Source organism: Eschrichtius robustus, chromosome 3 (genome assembly GCF_028021215.1).
Source record: "Eschrichtius robustus isolate mEscRob2 chromosome 3, mEscRob2.pri, whole genome shotgun sequence".
Classification (NCBI taxonomy): Eukaryota; Metazoa; Chordata; class Mammalia; order Artiodactyla; family Eschrichtiidae; genus Eschrichtius; species Eschrichtius robustus.
Window position 1 is genome coordinate 146917941 of NC_090826.1, and position 20262 is coordinate 146938202.

Consider the following 20262-nt stretch of genomic DNA (forward strand, 5'->3'; position numbering starts at 1 on the left):
AAGAGAGGCCGCGATAGTGAGAGGCCCACGCACCGCGATGAAGAGTGGCCCCCACTCGCCGCAACTGGAGAAAGCCCTCACACAGAAACGAAGACCCAACACAGCCAAAAATAAAAATAATAAATAAATAATAAATAAAAAAATTAAAAAAAAATACAACAAACTAATGAATATAACAACAACAACAAGAAAAAGCAGACTCAGAGATATAGAGAACCAACTAGTGGTTACCAGTGTGGAGAGGGAATGGGGAGGGCAATATAGGGGTAGGGGATTAAGAGGTACAAACTATTAGGTATAAAATAAGCTACAAGCATATATTGTAAAACGGGAAATATAGCCAACATTTTATAATAACTATAAATTGAGTAAAACCTTTAAAAACTGTGAATCACTGTATTGTATATCTATAACTTATATCGTACAGCATCTACTTTAATAGAAAAAAAAAGATGATACTAGACAAAATACCAATGAACATGGAGAGAAGTCAAGTAGAATGGCAAGAGAATAGGTACACACACTAATTTGTTTTGTCATTCATGGAATGAGTAAATGGACTCAGTTTCTTTGGTTGATGAACAGAAAAAGTAGTCTTACCCTATAGTTTAGACATAAAACTAACCATGAGTAGACAGCCCTGTTTATTTCCAAATACTCTATTAGCAGGAAGCAAATTAAAAGAGAGAGAAAGGAAAACTCAAAAGAGCAAAAGATAAATATAAGAAAAACACAAATATGCAATAAAATGACAAAAACAGGATCAAACACATCAATTTCATGTGATTTTACTTTTTACTATCTTTAACAACAAATAGGGAAAACTTGTCAGACTTAACAGTTAAGAAATGTATAGAAGAAAAGAGCTCTTTCCTAATAGCTATAGAAAACATAAAATCTAGGAATTAAGAAGAATGTGCAGGACCTGTATAAACATAAGTAAACTACTTTAGAGGCAAAATGTAGACAAATTGATAAACTCATAACATTCTTGGATAGAAAGACTCATGAAGAGGTCAGTTCTCTGAGTACCAATGAGTTCAATGCAATTCTAATAAATATTCCAGGAGTACTTTTGCTGGGGGAGTAGGGAAAGGTCATGAGAGGACTTGGCCAAGTGATTCTAAAGTACTTTGTAGGGTTAAACATAGAAGAATGGTCAGAAAAACTCCAGAGAACGCAAAAGGATTAGCTGTAGTAGATACTAAAAGTTCTGCAGTGCAACAATAATTAAAAGTACTTTACTTCTATAGTAGACGGATCAATGGAATGAAACACTGCAGAAATAAACCTAAGTCTTAGGGAAATGATAATGGTATCATTTCAAATCAGCAGGGGAAAAGAAATCATTCCATAACAATGCTGGCATAAGTGGCTAGCAATTTTGAACATTAAAAAGTTTAGAGTACTATTAGATCCCTTAACCATTAAACAATGTATTAAATAAAACGATTCCAGACAGATCAAAGTTGTATTTCTTTGCTTCATTTAAAAATGGAAAAAAAATCTGCCTTAGTACAAGTGTCATGAAAAATAAAGTTAATGGACAGCCAGGGGAAAATATTTTCAACACACGACAAAGAGCTAATATCCCAATATACATTGAGATCTTAGAAATTATTATGAACGGCATAAATAGCAAAATAGGCACGTTCCATGCAATGTTCTGCCTCTAAAAAGAATGAAGCAAATCTGTAATGAAAAGGGTCCCTATTGTTAGGTCAGAGAAGCAGACTACAAAATACGTCAGTACCATTCTGCCTTTGTTTTTCTAAATCTATTTATACAGATATGCTATACGGGTGTGGAAAACACTTAGGGCCACATAAGCAAACTATCACAGTGGTTACCTCTGGGTGGTAGGACTGCTGAGAAAGAAGGAACAGCTCACTTTTTCATATAATTTAAATTTATTGAGAAAGTATTATTACCTTACAAATCTTATAAAACCTAGACAGATGTTGGGCTAAGCTTATTTTAGGCCTAGCTACAGAGTAAATTTGCATTCTGAAAACACTAAGCTCCCCAGAGCCAGGACTATGCCTTCTTCATCTCTGTGCACTTGGAGCATGTTTTGCATATAGTAGGTGTTCAGTAAACATCTTAACGCACTTCACTGAACAAGAGAAGGCATTCTACCTGCTGAATCCGCCGTGTGCAGTTAACTGCGAGTGAGAGATGTGTGTGGGTGTCTGTAGATGAGGAAGGAAGGATAACAGACCAGATTCACAGCTGCTTCCAAGCTGTTTGCAGATCATGAATCTGAAAGAAAGCTGAGTGTAAACTCCATCAGGCTTTAATTATTACCTAATGGGGAGGGTTCCTCTCTTTGGATCAGAAGAAACTTCATCCAAGAAACATCCCTGCCCTGTGGTGCTCAGGGCTGTGCCCCTCTCTGAAGCAGCTGCTGAGAAATTCGCAGGTTGCTGTGGTCCAGGCTGTGGCGAAGCTGGATTCCCTGCCGTGCAGGGAGAGATCAGCGTTTGCTAAACAACATGGAGTCGGTAAGGAAAAAATTTTTTCCTGCTCAGGCTTACCCTGGAGTATTTCCAAACAAGGAGAGTACTGCACAGAATCATTATGCACTGAAGGGATACCAGACACTGGACAGAAAAACTGAAACTGATGCATTCTCCTGCCAGGGAGGGGCACCCATATCACTCAACTGCTCCCAGCTACTGATACCTTTCTTCCCTCTTGCACCTTCTCAGTCCTGGGTCTTGCCGTCCTCCATGGGCACTGTACAGGGAAAGCAGCTGCAGGCTAAGGAGGCCGCAGAGCCCACTCCTGGGGGTGGGCGTGCCGGGGCTCCCTGCCTGATGCAGAACAGGTGCAACATCCGTGCCAAGACCCGGCTCCATCACCACTTCGACATCCCCCCCGCCCCACGACCGACAGAGGAAAACACAAACTTCATATACTATTACCTTTTTTAATTCTCTTTCATAATTCATGTATGTTTAGAACATTACAGTAGGCACGAAGGGAAAAATAACTGCATTTTTAAATGCAATCTGTCCAAAGTATATTATAATATATGAAACCATGCCATTATCTTTTAGGGAAAAAAAGCATTCAAAAATTAATTTGATGTTAAGGTTAAAGATTAAGACCAACATCCAAGTAAGCCATTTGTAAGGTTAAGTGCAAGTCGTGTTTTCATTCCAATGAGTTTACAGAGATGCTGGCATGACGTGTATGATTTGAAACAGTCAAATCCTCGAAGGTTTCTGCACTTGGATTTAAGTAAAAACTAAAATGTCAGCATAGTTTCAGTGGCTTTCAATTTCCTGTTTGATCTCAGAAATGTATGGGTGGTCTTTGCCATGAGCTACTTCCATGATGGCAATGGCCTAGGAGAGAGAGAACAGGGGTTGAGAGCCTGAAGCCAGTCCCCTTGCCCCTCCCCCGGGGTTAACTTTAATTCAGGCTGGACCTCTCTGCTTGAAGGCACAGGATGCAAACTGGCTTTCAGAGCCTGTGTTAGCCTCCAGAGTCTGGCTTTTTTTTTAAAAAAGAAAGAAGGACAAGATTCTCTCACATCCAACTAGTCACCCAGTCTCGACTGCTGAGGAAAACATTCTTCAGTAGCTGAAGAAATGATAGAGAAATTGATTTAGGGACAAACCTTTTTGATTTTAGTTCATATTACTGATGTGTAAGACATGACTAAAAAGTTTTTCCCTTTCAAAAAGTGCATGCTTACGTCTTTATACATATTCTTTAAAAACTTAAAAATAGGCACAAGTTTCATGTGAGGAATCCAGAGGGCACATATTTAATAAGGTTTCTTTAAGTGCAAGAGTTTCCAGTGGCTCCATTACTTTCTAGCTGTGTGACCTTGGGCAATTCACTTAACTACTCTGTGCCTCACTTTCCTCATCTGTAAAATAGGAATAATACATACCTCTCAGAGTTGTTGATACACATCAAGTGTTTAGAATAGTGTCTGGCATAAAGGAATTACATATCTAATGTAATCCATAATAATTTATTTTGCTCTTTTGTATTCAACTGTATTCTTCACAGATCGAAAAACTTAAATTATTCCCACGTCCCCCAAACAGGGAATTTTTGATGGCCTGTGACTCTGACGGGCCTTCCTTTCTGTTCTACCATTCTCTTCCTAGATCTCAAACCAACAGGAGTGCAAGCCTTCAGGAATCGCCTGGTTTAAATGTCTCTCCTTGCCCTCTGCATTCACGTCAGGACTCGTGTTTCTCCCTCAGATCTACTCTATCCTTCAGTGATCAGCAATTAGTTACTTAACAGCACTCTGCCGTTGAGACCTAACTGGTTAAATTTTTTCCAACCTCACCAAGGCAATAAATGTCATCTTAGAAGACAAATTCCACAGTTTAAAAACAGAAAATTTTATTCTTAACTCCCACTTCTAGGCTGGCTCAGCCCTGGCCCTTCCATTTGGGATGTCGGACCTTACTCCATCTTTCCGTATACCGTATTGGGAAGATTTGGGGAATCTGGAGAATTAGGCATCCAGGCCTAGTCCACGGCCCCAACTTTCAGAAAGATTCTCTTAACAGGTATAAACAGACTGTCCCAAAGGTTATATTTTAACAACTTTTGTCTTCTACATAAATAATAATTGTCCCAAAGATTGTATTTTATCAACTGTTGATTCCTATATAAACAGCAATGAGAACCAATACTTGGCATAGTGGCTGTGCTTCTGTGAGCGGCAGGGCCTGGCCCCTGGCCCACTGGCAGGTCCTGGCACATAACCATACTCAATGAACGCTGACAATGACTACTAAGCCTATTTTAGAAACTGCAAATGGATAATCCTCAGGCTGAGGGCCTCTCCAGACCCAACTGCCTTGATTTCACCACAATCAGGCAACACGAGTCTGGAAATCCTGAAGGGCAGAAATTTGGAGAATTCCCTCACTACGGTCTCCTGACCTATCCATGGCCTCTTTTTAATTTTTTCTTTCTTTTTATCGGTAATAGTGGACCAGAAAAGACATTTTAATAATGCCAGCCTCGTATCATGATCACATACTTATAGCACTTCCACGGCTTCCCAGGGGACAAAGGGCAGTACCCCTTTCCCCACAGCCGTGAACCTGTAACCACAATGTGGACACCCCTTTCCCAACAGAAGGGTCAGGATGCAAACTTGCCAAAGGCTCAGTTACTTACCACCCTGCCCCCTGCCGAATCCACCCCCTCCCACTCCTATGGCCGGAGGGCGGCCAAGGGCTAGTCTCTCTCGACGACCCCGTCAGTCACCCGAGTCCTGCAGGAAGGGACGTGTGAGGAGTCCGTCAGGCACTGGGCGTCCTAACCTCCCATCACACACATACCTTTTTCAGAGCTCTCTCCCCAGCAGCTTTGTTCTCCAGGCCCATGTACAATCTTCCCAGCTTCAGCCACATGGAGGCCACGTTGAGGGAGTACAGAGGATAGTGCTTACTGGAAGAAGAGAAGAGACAACAGGCCACCTTGTCAACGGCTGCCGGGAGCCCACAGGCCGGGTGCGGTGAGCTGTGGTCGCCCAGCTGACGGCCACACCCTCCACAGCAGGCAGGCTCCTCCAGACCCCGGCAGGTGCTGGGTGGAGGGCATGGATGGTTCAACCCTGTCTACCCATCGTGGATGCACTTCATTTTATGCAGTTCGTGTGTTTCTGAAAAACCACATAAAAACTACAGGGGAGATCCTATGGAGAAACATGTATAAACACAGCATTCGGTCCCAGCCCCAGATTTTTGTCTTTTAGGTGCACGCATCGCAGGGCATTGGGAAAATCCCCTCTTTATGAGGACAACAGGCCTATCCCCTCATATTAAAAAGATAGTATACTTAGAGATACAAACATACCACTGTCTCAAGACCTTGGCTTTCTGTCACACTCTATGATATCAGTTGGTTTGGCAAAATTATAAGCTCTCTGAAGTCAGGTACACACCTCCTACTTCTTCTAGATATTCCTTCTCTATTGCCCAGGAGAAGGCTTTGTAGACAGCAGGTGTTCTCTCTGGTTTTAACTGAAGGCTGACTGATGGGGCCTGCCTAGGAAGGAGCCAGCTCCCTAGGAACAGAGACCAGGAGGCGGGGGGGGGGAGGGTGTGTGTGTGTGTGTGCGTGTGCGTGTGTGTGTGTGTGCGCGCGCGCGCACACACGTGTGTGTGTTCGAGGTGTTTATTTACAGGCTGGTCTGTTCTACCTGCTCTATCCTCAAAGTCCATCCAAAACAGACACATTCTAGCTGTATTCCTAGGCAGCGGGCAGCTCGCTGCCCAGAGGGATCCCTAGAGCCAGCAACCAAGAGAAGGCCAGGGCTGGGCCCCCAAGAAGAGCTCCCTAAGCTAACAGAGGGTCCAGCACAGCAAGCCCTGCTGGGAGAGCAACCACAAGGCCAACATTCACTCTCATTCTCTGTCTCTCTCCCTACAGATCTACAGAGGGAAGTGTACATGGCCCGATCTACAGAGGGAAGTGTACATGGCCCAGAGGACTTCCTCACCCACCTCAGGAAGAAGGATAGGCTTTGAGATTATCCCTGAAGTGTCAAATTCTGTTTCCAGGGGCAGATTTTAGGAGCTGGCTTCCCCCATGGGCTCCCCCCGCTGGCTAATCAGGGCACTGTGCGGTAAGTGGAGGGCCGACTGGGTCGTGGAAATTCAGACTGGACATAAACTTTACAGTCCCCAATCTTAGAACTTGAAGGAGTACTGAGGGCTTCTCAAAAGCCCTCAGGGTGCTTCTGGAACACAGAGATTTCAAGTCCAATACCCAGAGATTCTGATCCACTTGGTCCTGCCTGGAGAGGACCCGGTAAATGCATAATGTCAACGTGTTTAACAGACGCCCCAGTGATCTGATCTAGGCCAGCCAGGCCCTGAAGTGGCTACTCAGAGCCTCCTTCTGTCACCCACTTTAAGGTTTACTAACCCTCTCAACATGGAAACTTCCCCGTGGTTAACATTCATTATTACCACAAGTTAAAAATCCAACTTGTTTTATTCAAATCTAGGGGAGGATATTAAATAACCACAGACAAGACACCAGTCCCAGAGTTTCCCCATTTGCAAAACTGATGCTGCACCCTGAAAAAAGCAAAAGAAGGGGACAGAAAAGCAGGGTTTCTGAGACCACCACTAGTGGATTACTAAGTGCCATTTAACTTGGAAGGCATGGGAGGGAAACGAAACAAACCGGTGGCTTTTGAATACCGGTCTGAATTAACTACTGTGGACGGAGCACCCTGGAGGGGTCCTGGGAGGGACCCTGCCCCAGCACCCCCTGTGTCACCTCAACCTGCCTCCCCGGGTGCCTCTTCTGGGTGGTGGAGGGCACAGGCCGGGCCCAGTGGAAGCACCCTGCGCCTGCACCTCAAGATGTGTACAGAGGAGAGAGAGCTGCTCCTGGCGTGCTCCAGCATGACAGCGTCAAGACAGAACAGCCAAGGGACCATTCTGAATCACCCACTTCCATTCTGTGCTAAGATGATGGGAAGAGCCACTGCGATCACCTGTAGGGCTGGATGATTTTCCGTCCGTACCGCAGGGCTCCCTCCCAGTCCTGCATGTACAAGCAGACGCCCATGGCCTGGTACATCATGTGCAGCATGTACACGTTACTGTCCTCAAACACGCAGCTCATCTTCTCCTGGCTGAGCTCGCAGATCTCCAGCAGCTCACTAGGGGGTGCTCTGGAGTCAAGGAAAGGACAGGCTACTGGCAGATCAGCCAGGAGGCTTCCCAAGGCCCCAGGGGCAAGGAGTTAAACTATTTTGTTCACTCCACCCCTACCTTCACCCTCCGAAAAAGTAAATGACAGAAAGCCGGGCAAAGGTGAAAGGAGTCACATTTTTCTGGAGGAAAAAGACTAGGAAAAAACTGGAGACCTCAGCTGTTAAACACAAAGAATTTTAGCCACAGGGAACAGAGCCTCCTTTCAGCTGTAAACAATGTTGACTAGAATCAAAAATTTTCAATTTTCTAGTTAAATTTAAATCCTCACCCAAGCTGAGAACTTTCGCTAAAGTTCTTAAGGAAAAAGTCCCCACCATGGGAACGTTCTTTTTTACACTCAGAAAAAAAAGTGCCTTTCTCCAATTTCCTGTCACTGGTTTTCTTTCTTTCTTCAGTACGAATCTAATGCCTTTTCAACACCCAAGAAAATGCTATACCGTAGCGGTTAAGAATATGGATTGTGCTAGCAGACCTGGGGCAAAACCTGGCTCTGCCCTGGTGAACGGTGTCCCTTGGGCAAGTTACTTGCTATCTATGAGCCTGTTTCCATCTGTTACACAGCAAAGCCCTTGGTGAGGCGCCTTGCCCAAAGGAAGATACCCAGTCAGTGAGGGTCTTCAAGGAACTGTTCTGCAGTTTTAGACAATAAAAGTCTTCCACAAGGATGTGCTCCTGAGCAAACTAGTCAAACGAGGAGAAATAGATAAGGTCAACATCATGAAATGCTGACGTAGTTGACTCCAAGTGATGGATGGGGAGTAAGTCTTTAAACATTTACCAGGACACATCCTTCCTCCAGTATTCAGAATCTGAAACCCATTCTTCTCCTGTTCCCCGTGCCCAACTCCCCAACACCCCCTGTAAGGGAGGGATGGTTGTAAAGGATATATTTGTAGTGCTTGGCCCGCCGGAACTCCTCAATGACATTGCGTGCGTATCTGACCATGTCACGGATGGCTTCTGCCTTTGGGGGGTCACTGAGCTTCCGGATTTCCACCTTGGCCTTATCCTGAGGGAAATGTCCACAGGTTACTTCCCATGGAAACCATACTGATGGGGAGACCTCTCAAATAGCACGTTTTCCCATGCAGAGGTAGAGGCCTACCCATTCTAAAGTTACAAAAGAATGAAAGGGAATCAGGCAGGGGATCTAAGAGAAGTTCAATACTCATTACTTTTTTTACAAAAAAATTAATTTTCTAGACCCTCCTTATCTAGGCAAGACACCGAGAATATGTTTGCTGGGGGCAGATATGTGTGTTCAGACATCAGTGAAATCAAGAGAATAGAATAAGGAGGGGTGGCACTGACAAAATAATTTGCACAATGCCAGAGAAAATTCTTCAGATTCTGGTGAATAGGTGGGAAAGCTTGAACATGTTTCTCATGTGCTTTTTCCCTTCCCTCTCTTTTGAGCAGCCATTTCTTTTCAAGACATAGCAATTTGGCAAATCCTTCTCTTACTTGAACAATGTGATGGAAATGTTTTAATCAGCTGCGAGAATCAGGTTTGAACAAAGATCTGGTCTAACTGGATTCCCCTGGGGCTATGCTAGTAAGGCGGGTTTAAAGCCTCAAAAATACGACAGGAGGAGACGCCCCAAGTCAGACAGGGGCGCTCGCTTGGCACGGAGGCCCTGAGAGAGAGAGCACAGTCGGCACTTGTGCTGGGTTGGGGAGTTTACCTTGTCTTTGGTGGTGCATTCCTGGCACTCACAGGTAAAGAAATAAGAATCTCTTAACCGGTCATTTCTATCTTCTGTCGGGTACAGGAGGTCAATGTAGCTGGTAAAAACCTAAGGGGGTCCAAAAAGTTGATGCTGCAGATTGCTACAGGCCAACTCACACCTTATCCTGCCTGTCGCCTCTGCAAACATTCCTGATGGTGACCGTGCAGGGGGACAGGAGGGCCAGAGCTCAGGATACAGTCTTTACCTTAGCACACCGAATTCCTTAAACTGAGCGTCCGCTAGTGTTGTTCACCTCCTTGTGGTGGAGAGAAAGGGCTTCTCTACCCATCTCCTACAGAATCAAGGAATCCCTAAAACGGTAATTTGGAAGGTTGAAAGCATCCCGCTTCCTTCCTCCCCAGAGAGCAAGCTGTGACTCTGGCCCAGCAGTAGATGCCCTTGTCTTGTGTATAGAAGCAAAGGCCATGATGGGCAAAGCGCTTACTCATCCTTGGGATTGGCCCTGCACTATCTCTTCCTGGTCTTTGTTTAGCCTCTTTGATCTCACAACCTGGGACGGCCTAGATGCACTGCTGGGTGGGTGCAGGGGGAACATGAACACACACACGGTATGTTTCCCTTCACCCTGCCATCAGCCGGCAAAGGAGCAGGAAGCTCGGCTCAGCAGGCCGGGACAGGCCAGCACAGGGAGGATGCAGTTCCTGGGCCACCAGCAAGCTGCTGCCTTACCCAGCCGGGCCAGAGTACTTGGAAGAGTCATACCTTTGGGCTCATCAAGTTCTCCCGTCCTTGCTTTTTTCTAACGGGCTCTATAACTGAGACTTGGAGCATATGGAGGAGGCCGGCATTTAACTGTCCATTATCTACTCACTGGGATGGCACTCGCTGCTCATCCCACACCATCAGGCCAACGTCTGACTGAACAGATGGATGTCCCAAAGCCGTCACTGTGCCAGTAACCTCGGGCGCTGGCAGGCAGGCGAGGGTGGGGGACCCACACAGGCTAGGTGCTTGCAGGTGCCCTGAGCTCTCCCCAGTGCAACAGGCAGTAACAGAAACCCTGTGGCTCATCTGACACCCCAGGGAGTGGCTTTTTCCCCTTTGTAGGGCAGGTAACCCCCAAAACAGTGACTTGCCCAAAAGGAGGAGATTGCATTTCTGATTTGTGACAGCAGGAGGGCAAAACGACAGGAGCAAGCCTTGCCCTGCCCCAGTGGCCAGAGCCTGCCTCATCTCTTTGAAATGACTGATGGGCACATGGTGCAACAGACAGAAGGGCCCAGAAGATGGCGACAAAGGCCGCTCGTGGCCCAGACACAGCCAGTCCAGGTGACAAACTGCTCCAGGCAGCCCCAAGCATGGGTCCTGGTGACTTAGGTTCCTACTGACTGCAATCGGCTGTTTTAACAAAAGAGGCACTGGGCAGCCTCCACAAGACATTCGGAAACCAAGATACCCTGACTCAAAACAAGATGCCTTCCTCAGGAAGAATTCCACAAAGGGTGGAAAGTCTGATCTGTACCTGGGGCGTGGGGCTCTCAGTTTAGCTGTGGATTAGTTAACAACGTCCCGAGAAACCGAGGCCCATATCATTTCACACACTAATCATGATATTTAAACAATTCTAAATATCCAGACATGCAACTTAAAAAACAGCATTAGAGATTATTTAAACTGAAATGTACCTAAAGTGGGTGATTACATTCCCTAAAAATTCATGTGTCTTGCTAGGGATATTAGGATTTACTTTAAGAAAGTATAGCATACATCTGGCGAGGCCTGGCCAGAGTTCTCAAGGCACCTGACATGGTAGTCATGGACCCACAGCACAGGAAAGGAGAAGGGAATCACTGACCAGATTCGCTCCATATCCCTAAGTTAGGGAGGGAAGCTAATGGTGGCCCTTGGCCACAGACTGCCTCTCTGTCCCATCAGTGTGTACACCTGGCCATCAGCATTCCATTCCTAGAAAGTGAACCCTCCCAAGTTCAGATGTGGAACTGATACGACGTGAACCATTGATGTCACTTGGAGTTGTAACTCGTTAGCTACTGCCGGGTTGCTTTTCTCTTTGCGGGCCAGGGGGGAACAGGCCAAAATTCATGAATCAGAAACAAACTCAAACCCAATTATTTGGAAATGGGAATACACAGACTCTAAGATTGCATTTTGGTCATTTTGGCAGTCTCATTTTTCTATAAATCTTTGTGAGGAAACTTACTCGAATTTATTCTTCCCTGGTTTCTTTTTCTTGGCCACAGATGGACATGGCGAGCGCCAAATGGAAGCCGAAAGTTTGGATCATGCCACAGGTCTGATCCTGGACCCTGGAGGGACTGAGGATGGTACCCACCACCACGGATGCCCTCGGCCATGCACTCACCTCCTCTCCTGGGTGGATTTCCTGTACAGCTCTGACTTCTGCCAGGGTCCCCTTGTAGGTCACAATGACATTGGGGCAACAACTATGATTCATCAGTGCAACACTGTCAATCAGAAGAGAAAACCCAATGTTCTCAGGAAGGCAGACGGACTGTTAGGTAACTCCTTGGCCACTTACTTGCTAAGTTACAGAAACTGGATCTTTGTAAGACATTAAAAAAAAAAAAAAAAATCTAACATGTGGCCATCAGAGTCTAAGAGGTTGTTGTGCATGCAATTATGACAATATCTAACATCTTAAATTTGAACAATACTGAAAAGTGAAATCTGCAATCCAAAACGGTGATATCTAAGCCAAAAACAAAACCAAAAAAAACCCCACACACAACGATAAAAACAGCAACAACAACAAGTTCCTTCCTGTTAGATGCAGGACTCAAAACTCAACACCTACAGTGAACTGCCTCTCCACCGGACACCGTACAAGGCAAATGGGCTGTCACTGCCAGGTAGCTTTTTATATCAGAGGATGATTTCTAACATGCTGTCTTCAGATGCTGAGAAATCGCCACCGCGGGAGATGCCGGCTTCCTGAGTGAGGGTGTGTGATCCCCTGAGAGACCTGGAGGAGCCCGTCTGAGTCTCTGCACCTCAATTTCCTCATCTGGAAAATTGGGACATTGCTGCTCCTGCTGCTTGCGGTCTGCTTTACAGGGACGGCGAGGACAGAGAGAGTCGCCTATGCGAGGGCTTTGAGCTTTCTGATTATATCAAGGTCAAAGTTCTGAGAACAGAAATTTCTAAACTACAGGGGAAAAGTGCTTGATCTCTGAAAATGCTGCCTTGGAAATCACAATGCTGATATGATTTCTGCCAAAGGGATTTTTTTCCCTCCAATTAAAACTGCCTGGATCCAAACTGGGGCTCAGATGGGCACTCACATCCCTGTGCATCATGGCTCTGGTGGCCGGTGTGACTCGCTTGACCCCCAATGACCAAAACCCCTTCTCCTGTTTGCTCCACGATCACAAAAAAGCAAGGGGGTTGGAGAGCCTGATGCAGAGGAGCTGCCCCCAGACTGTCATGTACCAGGGGAGCGGCTGCTAGAGGTCTGGGTGAAGGGGGTTGCTGCCATGGGCAGGGCCATGCGGCGGCTTCCCTGTCTTGTCCGTGGGGAGGGTCACCTCCACCCTGCTTCCCGGCAAGTCATGCACAGGGAATCAGGCCCTAGGAAATCTGATAAAGAAAGGCACCAGAGGTTGTTCTTAGTGGAAGAGCAGGTTTCTAGAACCATTTTGCAAAAGTATTAAGTAACTCATTTCAAGACAGACTCCTGGCAATCTTTCTCATGAAGGCGGGGGAGCTGCCCGAAGGCAGGACATCTATCACAACTCACGCTCTTGGTACCGCCGTTCTCTCGGCAACTGCTGGACAGGGTGAAACCTCAAGCACCACCACTCTTAGCCTTGCTTTCGACCTTTCACGTACCAAGAGCAGACATTCCAGAGCTCATGTCAGGGCTGAAGATGTCAAGATGAGCCTTCTAAAGAGGGTCTAATCACCTTTCTCTTTTTCTCCTTCCTTTTCCCAAGGGCAAAGGTCCCAAAGAACCTATCCCCAAACCACTTCTTTCCTCACCATCAGAATTCAAACTGCGGATGACACCATTTTGGCCACAGAAACAGTAATACAACTATGGGAATAAACATTTTGTTTCTCTGGTTCAAGAAAGCCTGTGACAGCTGATCAGGGGACATGGACCTGAACAGATTCTTCTCTTTCAGACCCGTATGATGCACAGAGCTGGGCAGCAACAGACAGACATGTAGGGCTCACGTTCCATCCACGGCCAAAGCATGGGTGTTCAGGGTTTCCTGCAATCGCTTCAACCTAGAGGCACAGGCTCCTGTAGTTTATATTAAGCAACATCTTTTTAGATGAAACTAATCTACAATGTGGAGGAACTCAAGACAGGGGATGCAGGAAGGGCTCCTTTGCTCCATCTGTGAAGCCAGGGCTTGATGTCAGGGGACTGACGCATTTGGAGACTATCCTGTCCATCAAATAGATAACGGCAAAGCCATGCTTGGCAGTCCATTACAATCAGAGCTATAATGATCTCCGTTGCTCAACTGGCTGGCCTTTCTTGAATTTCTTGAGTATTCCTAACATAAAGAAAAATCCTATAGTTCTTTGAAATTTTTCCCTAGTTCACTGCTTTAGCATATTCTCCCTCCAAAATGTGCTGTTTCTATACTGGTATTTTTCAAAAAGGACAGATGGGCAAGAAGCTTACATAGTCTCTACGTAAGTCTACAGCCAATTCTTGGCAATTAATGTTTTCCTTTGAGTGGAAGAAACCCAAAGATTCCCAGAACCACAGATATGCAAAAAGCAAATTTCTCAGCAGGGCCTGGGCTGTTCCTTCTATGCACACTCTAAAATATTCTTTAATAACAACTCTCTACCTAGCAGGACTTAACAAGCAACTGTTGTCTTAACTACTACCTTCAGATCCTTAAATGCAGGGGAAATATTTTGAAATCTGGCATAATTAAAAAGGGGACTTAATTCACTTGGAGTTTCATGTCTGCCACATGTAGTTAGGGAGGTTATTTAAAAATCAAAAAAAAAAAAATCAAATCAGTGCTAAATAAGTAAAAAGAAAAGAAATGAAGTCACACTCAGCCTACTCAGGAAATATTGCTGATCCCAAATGAGAAAGTTCTTCATCTTCAATTGTGAAGCCGTTACAGTTAACCTGCAGTGAGAAAGGAGGGGGAGAGAGAAAGAAAAAAAAAATGAGCTAAAGCTTCTCTCTGGATAGAAATCATTTCTTTAATCTTGACCTTTAACAAATTAACTAGGAAGATGTTTGGTTTAGTGATTTGAAAACCTTTCTTTTGGCCAAGGTATCTTATGTTCAAACACAGCTTACAGATCAGTCTCATGTGTAAACAAATATAAGCAGAACTGTCAGGGCTGAAGCACCCTTAATCTAGCCCACCTGCCCACCTGCCCATGGTAGCCCAAGAGCACAACAAACCACTAAGGCTCCAAGGACTGAAGTCTGCAGATCTGCATGGGAGTCAGGACATCTGCACTCTAATCCTAATTATGTCACAGACCTGGTGTGGGATCTTAAGCCCATCACCGTGTCCCTCTGCCCTCGGTTTTCCTCCATTAAAAAAAGGAGTCACTTAACCTGGTACCTAGCTCATAAGGTGAGGCGGCAAATATGAAGCCTTTACATAGCTAATCCAACTGCTGTCCATCCCCTTGAGAGGCGGGGGGACCAAGGCCCTGAAGCTACTTGGGACTGAGAATGTTCCTTCATGCCTCAGCCACATCAACTACTGGCCACTTGTTCAATATTTGAAAAGAAATATTACATTGAAAATCAGCAAGGGCAGCTCTCAACATCCTGGAAGTCTAATTTAGAGCTCATAGGCTGAAAGTAAGGACTATACTTCCCCAATTTCCGGCTGTTTCATAAACTCACTCTTTCCACAGACATCCTCCGAGGAACCCTTATATGTTGGGCACTGTGCAGAGAAGGAAGAACGGGCCAAAATCTGTGCTCTCCAGGAACACCCAGGCTCCTGGGAGACAGTTTATTCGGTGGGTGTTTTTCATTTGGATCTAAAACCTCACAGCTGGAAGGGGACTCGGTCGCTTTACTTTTCAGATGATGAAAATAAGGTCAGAGAGGAGCAGTGACTCACCCAAAGCCAGTGGCAAAGGCTGAGAGCCCTGCTCTCCCCCACTGATATGAGGTTGTCTGTGAAACCCACATGCTGAATGATTTCCCCCCGTGAGCTGCAGTCAGGCTCCTTCCTACCAGACACACCACATTGGAGCGTTTCAGGCCAATGGATGGGCTTTGTAAAACTAGCACCCACCGAGCACTTACTCTGGGCGAGGCACTGGGCTGGGTGCTGCATATTCACCCTCTCATAAATCCATACTACTACTCTGGCATAACCCATTTTACAGATGGGGAAACTGAGGTTCAGGGAAGTCAATGATTAAGTGACTTGTTCAAGGCCATATAAGTAGCAAGTGGCAGAAGAGGAGTCAAAATTCAAACTAGACATTCTGATAGCAAAGCTGTCATAAACACAAGTATTTCTTTTCACTGTACCATGCTTCTTCTAAAACTGGTCTCATCTCTGGATTCTTAATGTTGCAATTTTACTTAAAATTGAAGGGCCAGTGTCAAAGGCTTGGAAATCTTGGTACATAGAGAAGTAAAGGCTCTGATGGGTTTAACTTGCAGTTTTTACAATTCAACACATTTACAATCAGTATTTACAATTTTCAACATAAAAAGAGATGGCAGTAGGTTAGTAGAACAATATACGGTTTTTGAAATCCTGAGGTGTTGGGTATTTTTATGTAGAAGACTTAGCATACTATTTTTTGTGCCAGCTTCAGGTACTCTAACCTATTCTGTCATCAGGACATTACCAACTATCATTAATCAGTGACCATCAACCAACATTATGTTAAGAAGAAATCAGCACCTTCATTTATTCAACAAAATTTACTGGAGCATGAAGTATGCGTCCTGCACCATACTAGGAACTGAATGATCTATACCCAGTCTCAGACTGGATACTAACATGCCTCAGCAGTGGCTGGTACCCACAGGATGACAACAAACGTCTGCAAAGTGGAAGAACGAATGAGAGAATTTAGCAATTTTACAGCTGATCTAGGAACCGACAGCTCCTGACTAGCTTTGGGGGGTCGGGGTAGGAGACTTGCCCCTTTGCTTCGTACTCTCTTCCTCTTCGAGGTTCTCAGCTGGACTGTCTATGACTCCAAATGCCTTCAGGCTTCAATGTTGCACGACCACTGGTCGGCTTTATTCCCTCTGCCGCCCTCCTCTCACTGTGGAGGAGAGAGTGTGTTTCTTCATTGCAAAGAACAGCTCCTGTGAGCAAAAGTCTCATCACTGTTCCTTTCCTGGAGGTGGGTGGTAATGGTGTTTAAGCCAACTTGCATAGCAATTTGCCTGCTAGCTTTCCCTCCCTTCTGAAATATCCCTAGGGAAGAAAAGTGAACTTGCCTGTTAAGAGAGATGCACGGGCCATCGTGCTTTTTTTCCAAGTCAAATCAGGCCTAAGTGCCTTACTGAAGCTATTCTCACAATCAGCATTTAGACTAGATGTAGGCTGCACACCAAAAATACATTTCCCAACCATGCATATGTTCCCGGTGATTAAAATGCACCTCAGCGCTGCCAAAGGGGTGCAGTCACCTTCTGCGGCCAGCTGCTGCTGGGCCACGAGTTAACCCACAACACCCTCCCACAAACCAGAGGGAGGAAAGGGCTCAGAGGCTGGAACAGCAGACAGGCAGCTGAGGGCTGAAAGGCAGGACCAGAAGGTGGCATGGGGCTGGAACAGCACTTTTCAGTTTTGCTTTAGAGTTGTCTTTGAGGGTACTGAATGTCCCTTTTCAAATTTATATATGGAAAAAAGATATGTATGTGTGCGTACATGTGCACCTATGTGTACACACACAATCTCAGAGTGGATATTATGATTTGATAAGTATAAAGTCTTTCAAGGAATTAATTACCTATAGTTATATATGTGTGTGTGTGTGCATGTGTGTGTATATATATATATATCTGTATCTATCTCCTGGATTTTCTGAGTCAGTCCAAATTTCAAGGACTCTGAGTCATTTTCAGCACAAATATATTTCTGCTTGTGACACCAAGTGCCTTGAGTTTTGGTAACTATGGTCCCATATCTACTATGTCAACATTGAGAGGTCCCATCAGCATGCATTACTGTGTTGGAAAAAAGTTATTTTTTCCACAGCTAGCAGTGAAAAGATACCTATATTTATTTCATCTCTCTTGCTTTCTCACAGAACCATGCCTCATCTAATCCAGAAAAGAAGTCATGTATCTAGCTTTTTAAAAAATGGAAGAGAAGTCAATTCCTCAACTTTGTACTGTCACCCAAATCCACTGACTTAGGATGCTTAGGGAAATATGCTGTAATAATCCCAGGATCATATAATGAAATCAGGAAGGTTTTTCATTATGTCTGTTAACACTCATAACTTGAACCCATTTTTTCTTTTACCGAGAACAGCATTTTTTTCTGATTATGACAGTCACACAATAGAAATATATCCATATAAACATAAAGTCTATCAAGGAACTCATCAAACTGTTCGCAGTGTTTCTCACGGAGGGGTTCAAGTAGGTGAATGAAGTGGTGATGACTCACTTCTTTCTTGATATGTGCAATTTTTAAAGTGGGAGAACTATGGGTGCTTTTCATCTTTTCAGTATTTTCTTAAGTTATCCATGCTCATTGTAGAAAATCCAGAAAAATCGTCCAACGAAAAAGCAAAAATTTTCCACAACTCAGGAGATAACCAACAGTGAACTTCCATTTCAACTTTTTGTTTTACGTAAGTAAATTTTCATATTACACATACCCCTGCTCTTACACTTAATGTTATATCGTCAACGCTTTTCACATCTTCAGATATTCTTTGAAATTTAATTTATAAAGGTTACATAACCTTCCATCATAAGGCTAAGCCAAAATTTATTTACCAGACTCCTACTGCTGACCATTTATATAATATGTACTTCCTTTTCTTTTTCTCTTTTTTTTACTTTTCTTTCTTCTTTTTGGTTTTAAAAGAACCACACAATAAACAATTTGCATGTCAATTTCTGTCCATAATCTCTGACTACTTCCTTAGGCTAGATCTCTAAAAATGGAATTAGTGGGTCAAGGGGTATATAGGCGATGCTTACTCTGTTCTAAGGTGAAAATGTGTAAGTATCTACCCAAGCTCTTTTATCCATCGAGGCACTGAAGGCTCTGGCAGGGGAATGTTAACTACTTGTGCCCACAGAGCAGTATCCCAGCATCTCTCCTTCTGGGAAGGTCACCTTCAACTACACGTTCAGCTTGGAAGGGAAAACGCAAGGGTACGTTAGGGAGAGAAATCCGATCTGGTAAGTCATGCCAGAAGGGCCACCCTCACGGTAACAGGAAGACTGATGCAGCCAGACTGTGTCCAGCCAAAGGGTGCCGGCCACACTGTCTTCTCATGTCCTAGCCATGCCCAACGGAGCCTCGGCCTTTCCAAATGGCTGGTTGCCAGTTCCTTAGCGCCCTTAAGTTGTTCTTGTCTAGAAGCCTCTTTAATTTTTTTTTTTATCATATCTGATTTTGGTAAACCTAGGCTCCTCTAAATAGGATTTCTTCACAGCCATCAGGAAAGACTTCCTGTACGTAGACCCACTTGGGCTCCTCTCCGTGGTGACTATCCTTCCTGGGGCCGTCTGTGTTTGCCTCTATTTATCAATACAGTGTTGGTAGGAGTAAAAAAACAAAACAAAACAAAAACAAACAACCAAAAACAGCCCACTACTGTCAGAAGGGAAGGTTTAAGAGAAGAGTAAAATTTAATGTAGGAACCTCAAATGGTCTTTTCTATCCAAACAGTTTCCAGTATGCCATGGTACTGGGGCACTGGCAACTCCTCTGTTTTCATAAACCCTTCCTGCAGCAAGAGGCAGAGGTAGGGCGAATTTCCTATGTGCCACCATCAGTGAGGGCCAGCACAGACAGGACCCTGATCTGCTCAAGGTCACCTAGCAAGGTTATGCAAAACAGGGCCCAACAGGTCAAGAACCATGTTGCCAAGTAGATGCCATCATTCTACTTTCGTTCATCTTCACCGACCACGTGCTGGGGAGAGGGACTCAGGCAGGGAAAGGTTAGACTAAGTGTCACCTGATGCTCCCATTCTTACCTGTGCAAAGAGGACTACCAGGCTATGGTTGTCAGGGAACTCAAGGTGCTTGGAGTAAAAGTGATGGAGAGCAGCAATGTCACTCTGAATCAAATCCTTCTTCTCATTGTCTAATTTATCCAGATCTGTGGATAAACCATTATTCAGCTGGTAGAAAACTCTGGATTTCTAGCTATATCCTTTTGGTACTGTAAATGGCATGAAGCGGCAGAAAAAAATACGTGGAGCCCCCAGGAAATATTCCTCCCCCTCATTTGGTCTAATTGATAAACCCTAGGGCAAGAAAAGCGTGCCATTTCTTTCTTCTCTTCCTCTGACAACTGGAAGTCACTCAGGACAGGGAATTTCAACTGACCATTAGCAACAAGGTCAGGAATGAGTGGCGATGACTGATAACTAGCTTGGTCAAGTCAAGGGCCCCCCGTTTGGCCCTGGAGTCTATGTCATGATCGAGAAAGTGGACAGCCCCTGATTTAACGCCTTTCAGTAAGGACGTCAGCTGTTTACAGGACTGCAATTCAGCAAAGATCCAAAAAATACTCAGCATGCCAGGAGGGCCAGCAGGAGATAGCGTGGGATGTAATAATTCATCCTGTAAGTTCCTACTTCCCCTTAATTATTTCCTAGCAGTCCTAGCAACTCAGAAAAAAAAAAAGTTATATTCA

At 44.9% G+C, this 20262-nt stretch overlaps 1 protein-coding gene across 1 annotated transcript in view; it reads right to left on the bottom strand.

The window, feature by feature from the left end:
- Window positions 1–2918: 2918 nt before the first annotated feature.
- Window positions 2919–20262, bottom strand: part of SMYD2 (SET and MYND domain containing 2) — a 50419-nt gene continuing 33075 nt past the window's right edge. The window contains exons 5-12 of the mRNA XM_068541438.1: window positions 19598–19722; window positions 14488–14555; window positions 11796–11898; window positions 9407–9517; window positions 8610–8730; window positions 7499–7673; window positions 5328–5436; window positions 2919–3353 (exon numbers count right to left, since the gene is read on the bottom strand). Of these exons, the coding sequence (XP_068397539.1) occupies window positions 3273–3353; window positions 5328–5436; window positions 7499–7673; window positions 8610–8730; window positions 9407–9517; window positions 11796–11898; window positions 14488–14555; window positions 19598–19722 (893 nt within the window). The 3' untranslated portion in view covers window positions 2919–3272. The remainder of the gene's footprint in view (window positions 3354–5327; window positions 5437–7498; window positions 7674–8609; window positions 8731–9406; window positions 9518–11795; window positions 11899–14487; window positions 14556–19597; window positions 19723–20262) is intronic.